General features: G+C 38.5%; 1 protein-coding gene across 1 annotated transcript in view; it reads left to right on the forward strand.

Moving 5' to 3' along the window:
• The window catches only part of BMX (BMX non-receptor tyrosine kinase), a 55,759-nt gene extending 45,658 nt beyond the window's left edge, over positions 1–10,101 (forward strand). The window contains exons 17-19 of the mRNA XM_003805713.5: positions 364–482; positions 3,404–3,561; positions 9,655–10,101. Coding sequence (XP_003805761.2) covers positions 364–482; positions 3,404–3,561; positions 9,655–9,729 — 352 coding nt within the window. The 3' untranslated portion in view covers positions 9,730–10,101. The remainder of the gene's footprint in view (positions 1–363; positions 483–3,403; positions 3,562–9,654) is intronic.
• Positions 10,102–11,213: the final 1,112 nt, after the last annotated feature.

Genomic DNA, 11,213 nt, shown 5'->3' on the forward strand with positions numbered 1-11,213 from the left:
CCCTATTTTGTTCAACTTATATATGTGGGAAATAAGATCAGAAAGTACAAAGAAAAATGTATTTTGAGTGATAGAATTACAGGTTATCTTTAGGGTGGGTTTCTGAGTAATTTTATCTTTACTTTTTTGTGTTTTTCTATATTTACCAAACATTTTGCATTGAGGTTTTGCTATATTCAGTTAGATATTATTTTTTAAATGCTTACAAACCATAAGCAGCCTCCAGCTAAGCCCACACATTGAAAGGAAGCAAAAGTTCCAGAAAACTGAGGTAATCGACTGAGACTCTGGGTGGCTTCCGTGTCCTTCATCAGCCTGTACCACCACGGCTTAAGGTCTGTGTTGATGTGTTTTCCCTGGCAGGTATGTTCTTGATGACCAGTATGTCAGTTCAGTCGGAACAAAGTTTCCAGTCAAGTGGTCAGCTCCAGAGGTGTTTCATTACTTCAAATACAGCAGCAAGTCAGACGTATGGGCATTTGGTAAGGATGTGGCCACATACGACCTGGCCCTGTTTCATAAGCTTACTTCCACAACAGGAAACCACAAGAGTAGCAACGTCCATTTTAAAAGGGCCCTTGAACACTTACGAAGTTACACATATAGCCTGAGAGAAGCAAGCTGTTGAAGAAGGTGATTTATGTTCTTGGGTTTGGTATTAGGATGTCTTCTACACATCTTGTAATTTACATCCTGCTAGCACTTTCTCATAAAATCAAAAGGGATAAATCTACTCAGAGGTTGAGGTGGAAGGATTGTTTGAGCCCAGGAGTTCAAGTCCAGCTGGGGCAACACAGTTAAGACCCTGTCTTTAGAAACATCAAAGGGGATGAAAGTTTTTCCAGTGAAGATTTCAAATAGTTTTTTAAAAGGAGTCATTGAAAGCTAAATCTGAGTTTTTGCTGAGCCCCAAACGTTGAAAAGACATCAATTTTCTGCATGAAAATAATGGGATAGCCATTCCCTTCTGCGCTGACCAATTCTTAGTGTAAACACCACACATGACTTGGTACTTTCTTTGACTCGTGCCTAGTTTCAAGTAGTCTCCTCTCTGTTAAAATTTATATTTTAGATTGGGATTGGCAAACCACAGCCCAGGACCAGGTCAGTTGGTTTTTGTAAATAAAGTTTTATTGGAACACAGTCATGCCCATTCATTTATGTATTATCTATGGCTCATTTTGTGCTACAACAGCAGAGTAGAGTAGTTGCCACAGATACTGCATGTCCCAAAAAGTCTAAAATGCTATGTGGCCCTTTATAGGATAAGTTTGCTGACTCTTATTTTACTAAAATATCTATATTAAAATTTAGTAAAGGTCATTAGAAAAGGGAAACAATTCTTAAATTGTGACTACATTTTCTGATATTTTTTCTATGTTGTGAGAATATCAAGGCTATTTTCAATCACTGTTGGATGGACCCAGGATAAGTAATCCAAATGTGACTGAGACCTATTTCATGCCTTAGTTCATAAGTGTAATTTGATTTACTGCTTGTCACCTACAAGACTGCCTTTGAAAAGGGGAAAATTTAGTTATTTATTTCTCTATGTGACACAATTTTTAAAACTAACTATTCCCTTTGTAAAAGTGTCATTGTTCGTTGTTTTAAAAAAAGATAATCAAATACACACAGAAAAAGAAAAAAAAATCACAAAGATAGCATTTTGGTGAATACTTGATGCCATGTTGTACTGATTAACTTTTGTACCTTGTTGTCAAAATTAGTTTTGAGGCTGAGTGCGGTGGCTCATGCCTGTAATCCCAGCACTTCGAGAGGCCGAGGCGGGCAGATCACTTGAGGCCAGGAGTTCAAGACCAGCCCAGCCAACATGGCAAAAACTCGTCTCTACTAAAAACACAAAAATTAGCCAGGCATGGTGGTGCACGCCTGTAACCCCAGCTACTCGAGAGGCTGAGGCACGAGAATCGCTTAAACCTGGGAGGCAGAGTTTACAGTGAGCTGAGATTGTGCCACTGCACTCCAGCCTTGGCGACACAGCAAGAGGCTGTCTTAAAAAAAAAAAAAATTAGTTTTGATAATCATGCATCAATTATAAGTGATAGCAAAAAATCAATGCCCTAATTTAATAATTACAGCTTGTTTTTGACCAAAAAATAGTATTACCCAGCTTGATTATTTACCGTAAGCCATAGAAGTTGGCCCCAGATATTTTCCAGCTGTTTATAAACACTAAATTCATTCTTAAACAATACATCCCAGTGAGGATACCCAAAATGAATCAGGGCCTCTGATAGCAATTCCCAAAAAAGAACCCCACAGATATTTTGAAATAAGTGTGTAGCCTTCCAAAGAGAAAGTTATGAGGAAACTGCATTCTTTTGGATTGTTGTTTTAGACTGTGTGATTTAAAAGAAAAAAGCAGCCATAAAATTTATAAGGTTGCTTTATTATAAATATTTGAAACTGGCTGACTGTTGAAATTTTCTGACCTTGGCCAGCACAGCACAACTGCCACCATTTAGAGAGCACTTGAAACATCTCAGTGCTCTTTTAAGTGCTTTACGTGTTTTATCCTATTTAATCCTCACAGCAAGTCCATGAGGTGCAAATACCCCATTTTATAGACGGAGAACCTGAGGCTGAGAGGGGTTGAGAAACTTATCCCACCTGTAAGTGACAGAAGTCAACTTCAAAGGCCATGTCTAACTGATCCCAAATGCCATCCTCCTGACCACCATGACCAGAACCGAGATTTCTTAACCTGGGGACTGCAATTTCCTGGATGAGTTTTGGGGGACTGTGAACATCCTGAAACTGAACACAAAAATGCTGTGTATTCACTTTCCCAAAGGCGGCCAGTGGCTTTCATCAGATTCCCAAAAGGGTGCCTGGCCCATATGAGATTAGGAACCACTGCAGCAATAGAAAGGAGAATGTTGTCAATGATTTTATCTCGAAATTTCCACTGAAGTGTAATCTGATTGTGCAATGAAATTGTTGCACGCAGCTGCCAAAGCCGAGAGACGGAATGGGTGAGGACATCAACCACTCATTCATAAGGGTTGGGGCAGGGGCTCGCTACACAGGTAGTTGTCACTGTGAGGCTGACAACTCACACTTCACAGGACTAGCGCAAGAATTGTGTCTTGGCCCCAAGAGGTTCCTCCGTGGCTGCCCTTGCCATTCACCCACTTTCCAGCAAGCACAGATGTACAGGTATCAGGGAACATGGGGAAGAAACCCCAGGCTCCAGAAGCAATGGCACAGGCTCACCTTCCAAGCTCTGCTCATTTTGCTGGGACTCATTTCCCAGGGATCCCTCACTCTGACCCATAGCCTTCCTGACCTGTTGTGTGAAACTCACTCCACAAACCCTGTACTTTCTGATAACAGCTCTCTTCCTTTTTTATCTGGGCCACCTCTTGGTGTGGTGCAGGGATCCTGATGTGGGAGGTGTTCAGCCTGGGGAAGCAGCCCTATGACTTGTATGACAACTCCCAGGTGGTTCTGAAGGTCTCCCAGGGCCACAGGCTTTACCGGCCCCACCTGGCATCAGACACCATCTACCAGATCATGTACAGCTGCTGGCACGAGGCAAGTGTATTCTCTGGGTGGGCTGGAAGGGGTCTCAGGCACATCTGGGGTGATTACTGCATCACCACTGGGACAAAGCTTTTTTGAGGGAAAGCAACTGGTACAGAGCAGGAGAGAATGGTCCTCAGCCCCTGCCCTAAAATGTTTGTAATCTAAAACATGCGGGTGCCAAACAATTTACTGAACAACTTACATACAGCAGTGTTCTAAGAACACTACAAATATTAACTTACTTATGCATCAGGAAACACACTGAGGTAAGTACTATCATTGCTGAAACTAACAGAAGAGTAAACAAGGACTCAGAAAGGTTAAGTGACTTGTCCAAGGTCACATAGCTAGTAAGAAGTAGACTAGCTAGTGCCAGCGTCCCTGTTCTTAACTGCAACACTATGGAGCTCCTCAAGTAGAAAATAAGTAGCAGAAAACATCTAACCACACGTAGAGAACACATAATGGACACTATCCCGTCTTCTCTCCCCCTGCCTCCCAAACACTGAATAAAAGCATTCCATGCAGGTAGAAGATAAGGGTATCTTATGGGGAAGACATGGAGCTGAAGCTTCAGGGGATTAATTTGCAAAGCATCCACTAAGTTCATAGAACTAATGGAGGTTGTTAAGGAAGTATGAGGCTCCATTTGTGCCCTCACTGAACTCAAAGTCTTAACACACACACACACACACACACACACACACACACACACACACACACACACACAAATAGGACTGAAAACACCAAGCAGTTTATAATTATGTGCCCAAATTAGAAAGACAAGGTTTTTGCCATAACTTTCAATGGCAAAAAACGTGATTACTTTTGCACCAACCTAATACAAGAAGCGCTCAGAGGAAAGAGAAACCAGCTTCCTGAGAGAAAGCAGCTTCTTGAATGCATTGGTACCTGAGCTGAAGCAGGAAATCTCTACAAAATTTCCTAAGTATGTGAGTGGAGACATTGTAAAAGGGTGTCCAGGTGAGAACAGCACAAGCAAAGGTGTGGAGGCAGGAACGAGCATGGCACGCTAGGCTGGTGCTATCGTTGGAAGGGCTGGAGATAAGTTTGGAAGAGTAGGTCTGGTTCAGGTTCTGCAAGGTGAATAACAAGGAGACAAGTGAGAGTTTTGGTTTTTGTAGGCGATGAGGAGCCACTGAAGACTTTTGAGCAGTAACATGATAAAAGGAGGCTTTTGAGAACATTATTCTAAGAGCCCATGTTCATAATCATTATATGGTACTTCCTCAATGGCAAAGGGCCTAATGCTGCATTCATTTATTCACTAGTAAAAGGCAAATTGGTGTAATGGTTAAGCCTGTGGGTTCTGGCATCAGAATACCTGGGTTGAATCCTGTCGTGATCACTTACTAGTTATATGACCTTGTACAAACCTCCTATTATTATCTCTGTGCTTCACTGTAATGTAATGCTTACCTCATAGAATTTTTGGGTGGATTGAATGAATTAACATTATAAAGGCCTTAGGACAATGCCTGGTACACAGTGCTGTTTTTCTGTTATTAATATTGTGTGTGTGTGTATATATATATATATATATATTTTTTTTTTTTTTTACAAAGCACCTATGCACCAGGCAGTACGCTTGGTGTTAAGAATAAATTGACGCACACAACTTAAATAGTTTCTAAACTCTTGTACCGGAGCCTAGAGTCCCACTTTGGAAGAGTTGCTGATTGCATCACATAACAATATTTTTCGTTTAGCCTTAAATTATCACCTGGAATATGAGCACTCTGTAATTTCCCACCCTATGGCATTTGGAACAGTATATAAGGTTTCCACACCTTTTTCTACCCCAAATGTTGACTATGGGAACTATGGATATGGACAGAGATATGCAGACTACAGTGGCCAACAGAGCACTTATGGCAAGGCATCTCGAGGGGGTGGCAATCACCAAAACAATTACCAGCCATACTAAAGGAGAACATTGTAGAAAACAGGATGAGATGTTAAAGTAACCCATCTTGCAGGATGACATAGAAGATTGGTCTTCTGTTGATCTAAGATGATTATTTTGTAAAAGACTTTCTAGTGTACAAGACACAGTTGTGTCCAACTGTATATGGCTGCCAATTAGTTTTCTTTGTTTTTACTTTGTCCTTTGCTATCTGTGTTATGACTCAATATGGATTTGTTTATACACATTTTATTTGTATGATTTCATGTTAAACTTCAAATAAATGCTTCCTTATGTGATTGCTTTTCTGTATCAGGTACTACATAGCTCTGTAAAAATTTAAAGTAAGCAATAATTAAGGCACAGTTGATTTTGTAGAGAGTATTGGTCCATAGGGAGAAACTGTGGTCCTTTATAAATAGCCAGCCAGGGTCACCCTCTTCCCCAATTTGTAGATGTATTCTATGCTCTTAAGGTTTCATCTTCTCCCTGTTAACTGAGGTTTCTACCACATTTTTGAATAATGTTCTTTCCCCTCTGGTTATCTGAAGACTGTCCTGAGAGGAAGACATAAGTGTTGTGATTAGTAGAAACTTTCTAGTAGACCATGTTTCTTCTGGATTGTAATAAAATTGTTAGTAGCTCCTTTTGCTTTGTTCCTGTCTCTAGAAAGCCATCTTTGAATCATTAATTACTTTGGCTTTAATCAGTGGTCACCTAGAAAAAGCTTTGTAATCATAACACCATGACTTTAATTCTTGATAAAAATTCAGATGCACACAGGAAGGAGCACTGTAAAACTGGTAGAAGCTATGGTTTAAGAGCATTGAAAGTAGTTATAACTCAAGGATTTTGGCAGAAAGGTATGAGTTTGGTCAAAAGTTAGATTAAAATTTGAAATAGCGGCAAAATAAGATTTAGTTGTATTTTGTTTTCTCACAGCCACCACAAGACTGAACAAAATATTTTCTGTTTGGGCATTCTGAGGAAGCTGTATTACAGTTAACTGTTAATGCTGTGTGAGTTTAGAAAAAGTCTTGATAGTAAATCTAATTTTTAACACAGTTAGTGCATGAACTGAGTAGTTAAACATTTCCATATTCAGAGAGGAATAGTGGAAAAGGTATCTTAGGTGCGTTACTCAATCCAAATGTGACTGAATCATTACAGTGGACCCTCATGGTGCATTGAAAAGAAACCGTTTTATATCCAGGTTTCAGAGGACCTGGATAAATAAAAGCTTTGGATTTTGCATTCAGTGTAGTTAGTTGGATTTTGGGACCTTTGCCTCAATGTTAGCTACTGGGATTGGCATATGTGTTCACAGGCAGAGTAGTTGATCTCACACAACGGGTGCTCTCACAAAACTGGTGTAAGTTTCTTATGCTGATGAGCCCCCGCTTTTTTTTAATTTGGTGCCTACAACTTTGTTACAATGATTGTACTTGCTGGGCTATCAAGTTAACAATGCTGTTGGTCTTTTTTGCTGCTGTTTCGCTATTTGTCCTTACACCTAGGCCAAGTACCAATGTTAGCTGTTGGAAGGGATTCTGTTTATTCATTCAACATGCAACTATCTAACTTTAGGGAATGGAAGGAAGTTCATTTTTAAGTTGTGTTGTCAGTAGGTGCAGTGTCTAGGATAGCGAATCCTGTAAGTTCAAATTTATGATTAGGTGACAAATTGACATTGAGATTGTCCTTTTCCCTGATTAAAAAATGAATAAAGGCTTTTTAAAGAAACAAACAAACAAAAATATTGTGTCTAAGATTATCAGGCAGCACTAGAGGGTCAGACTAGGTCTGGGTAGAGTTGGTCACAACCAGGCTGACTTAATGCTGTCACCTGTCAGATGAAGAAGAGCAGACAAGGGTTTTTCAGTTGAAGCCCAGAACCTCCCTGGCCCTCCCTACTCTAGCTCCTGGGAATATGACTGCACCATAGGATGGACAGGGGCCCTGAGTCGGGAGGAACTGCCTTCTTCTCATGGTTGGTTCATAAAAGCATGTGAATTGTGGCAGAATCTGTGAAGAGGGGTTTGCACTGAGACGACAATATCCAGTTAAAACATTGCACCTAATGAGCAGAGCTTATAGATTTGGGTTTTCCCTCCTTTTTTAGATTTCATTTTGTGACTTTCTCAATTCATAAAGAGATTGAAAGAACATTCACAATTTTCATTAGATTTTGATTCATCCTTCTGGTATTTCTGTACGCAAAAACAAGCATATGTATAGATGTGTGTTTTCTTGCTTCCCTTTCTCTCTTACAAAGAAAAAGTAGCAGATGAACTTCTCCTCTCCATAGGCGTTGCCTCACTAGCAATGTAAGAGGGTACCTATTTTCTTACAACCTCACCAATGGAGTGCATTGTCAAGCTTTTGAAGAATTCTTGCCAATCTGATAAGTGAAAGCTTGATAGCATCTTAGTGCAGCTTTAATATATATATCTTTCATTATGAGGTTGAGCCTCTTTTCATGTTTTTAAGGGTCATTTTGTATCTTTCTGAACTATCTGTCATGTCTTTTTTCTTTTTTTCTATCAGGTTTTAAAGATCTCTTTACAAATTAGGGAGAGTAATACTTTAAGTTATCAGCATTATTTGATTGAGGGTGGGTGGGGTTTTTTTTCTTTTTTTGACCATGCAGAAGTTTTTCTTAATATAGCTGAATATATCAATATTTGTTTTCACTGCTTCTGGAAATTGTCATAGATAGGCTTTCTCATGCCCAAATTATAATGACTTTTGCCTGGATTTTCCTCTAGTACTTTTATGATTGCATTATTTTCCATTTATGTTTCTGATATAGTTTGTGTTTGTTATGGTATATGGTATTAAATATGGCTCTAAATATATAATTTTATGTGACTATTCTGTTGTTGGCAGCCCTATTTATTAAAAGACCATCTTATCATCAGGAATGAGATACCACCTTAATGGTGGTGAAATGCCACCCTAATATTATACTAAATTTCCATATGTACTTGAATCTATTTGGAGACTTCCTCTTCTGTTCTTTGGTCTCTTTGTTCATGTGCTAGCACCACACTGCTCTGATTCTGTAGAGACTTTATGATATGTTTGAATACTAGGTAGGCTAGCACCCCTCATTGCTCACCTTATTGTATAATTTCTTAGCCATTTTTACATATTTTTTAATTCTATAAACCAAAGAATCAATTTATTTAGCTTGAAACAAACTCATTCATATTTTTGAGGAGATTGTATCTAGTTTGTATTTTAAGTTGGGAAATTTGACATCTTTATGATACTGACTTGTCCTAGTCTAGAACGAGGGAAGCTTTTTTTTTTTTTTTTTTTTTTTTAAGACAGAATCTTGCTCTATCACTCAGGCTGGAATGCAGTGGTATGATCTAGGCCTACTGCAACCTCCACCTTCCAGACTTAAGTGATTTTCATGTCCCACCCTCCCGAGTAGCTTGGACTACACTTGTGCACAACCACAGCTGGCTAATTTTTGTATTTTTAGTAGAGACAGGGTTTCGCCATGTTGTTCAGGATGGTCTCGAACTCCTGGCCTCAAGTGATCCACCCACCTCAGCCTCCCAGAGTGCTGGGATTACAGGCGTGAGCCACTGCGCCTGGCCAGGGATGCTTTTTTATATAGTCAAGTCTACATTTGCATTTTTCAGCAGTGTTTTAAAGTCGTCCCCATTTTAGAGGGGCAGACTTTTTTAGTGTTTTATTTTGGTGGTGTTGCTATTATAAATGGGGTTTTCTCTTCCATGATAACTTCTAAGTGGTTACTGTAGGTATATGTGAAGGCTATTGATTTTGTATGTTAATTTTATATCCTGCTCTCCTAGTGAATTCCTTTATTCTTTAAGTCTGTTCTAACATTGATACTCTCAGATTTTCCAGGTATACACTAAAATGCTTGCAAATAAAGAGACTTTTTCTTTTCCAATTATTGGGGCTCTAATTGTTCTTGCTTTCCAATTGCATTGGTTAACACCTTCAACATAATGTTAAGAGTGATTATTATAGTGAGCGTCCTTGCCTTATTTCTGACCTCAATTGAAATGTCTGTTGTGTTTCCACATTTTAAAAGTTGCTAGCTTTAGGACTTAGATGTAAATATTTTATATATTTTATCATTGATCATAACTCTCATCATCTAAAACATTGGGTTTCTTGTTGTTTTTGTTTAGCTTCCAGAAAAGCGTCCCACATTTCAGCAACTCCTGTCTTCCATTGAACCACTTCGGGAAAAAGACAAGCATTGAAGAAGAAATTAGGAGTGCTGATAAGAATGAATATAGATGCTGACCAGCATTTTCATTCATTTTAAGGAAAGTAGCAAGGCATAATGTAATTTAGCTAGTTTTTAATAGTGTTCTCTGTATTGTCTATTATTTAGAAATGAACAAGGCAGGAAACAAAAGATTCCCTTGAAATTTAGATCAAATTAGTAATTTTGTTTATGCTGCTCCTGATATAACACTTTCCAGCCTATAGCAGAAGCACATTTTCAGACTGCAATATAGAGACTGTGTTCATGTGTAAAGACTGAGCAGAACTGAAAAATTACTTATTGGATATTCATTCTTTTCTTTATATTGTCATTGTCACAACAATTAAATATACTACCAAGTACAGAAATGTGGACATTTGTCTTAATATTTCAATGTTTTCAAACTTCAGTAGGCATGATAATCAAATGCAGAGTTTATGAAAAGATTCCTAGAAACTACCTCCATAAAACCTGGCGGAGGAGGTCTGAGTGCAGCCTGTGAATTTGTATTTTTAGCAAACTCCCAGATGTTACTGAAGAAGTTGTTCTGAACTGCCCTAGGGGACCTCATTATATGGTGGGGTATCATTAGGTGGTCCATTACCCAATCCAAATGGCACAATTCCCGTCTAATATCCAGATTAGTACAATGACTCTTTATGTCATGTATAAAACTAAAGTTAAATAATATTAAACAATACATTAAATATGTTCACATAAAGCAAATTTTTTAAGATGCTAAGGTACAATTTCTAGAATTAATTACATTGTTGCTTTCTAATCATCTTTTTTATTTTATAAGTAGACAGTTTATTTGGGTCAAGTTTAAGGATTATAACCTGGGAGCAAAGACTCAAGTTGCCTGGAATCTACACTTTGATTAGCAGCAGTTGCAAGAGGAGTTGTAAAGACAAAAACAAAGGGACAGAGAGTGGGCTGATACAGAGTTGTTTGTCAGAAATTTTTATTTATTTAAAGAAATAACATTGGTTATTGATTAGATATATATCATTATGGTTTAGGGTATGAGATATAGTGTCCAATGTGGTATTATTAGTTTAATATATATCTACTTGTGGCAATAGTGAACAGTTTCAAGAGATGAATACATAATTTAAAGGGGGAGAATGACATAACTGCACGTTCATTTCAATGTCTGAGTTTGATAACCAAAAGTACTTTCATTTTTTAGATAAAAATTTTCTATTTCCCAAGTCTCAAGACCTGGATACAAAATGTAGAGCTGCAGATTTAAGGCCTGAATGGCTGGAGTAGCAGGTGTTACCTGCACATTTGTGAACATTTTACCAAGAGAAAAAAGGGGAAAGTGGAGATTCTCATGTCTACATGTGTACTCAATGAACACATGTTACTCTGATTAGGTTTGTGGGCCCCATGGTCTCCGAATCAGTTTCAGGTCTGAAGATAACAAGAGTCATTGAGGGAGATAAAACGACTGATTGTTGCCCAGTGAAG

This window comes from Pan paniscus, chromosome X, assembly GCF_029289425.2.
Source record: "Pan paniscus chromosome X, NHGRI_mPanPan1-v2.0_pri, whole genome shotgun sequence".
In the NCBI taxonomy this organism is placed as follows: domain Eukaryota; kingdom Metazoa; phylum Chordata; class Mammalia; order Primates; family Hominidae; genus Pan; species Pan paniscus.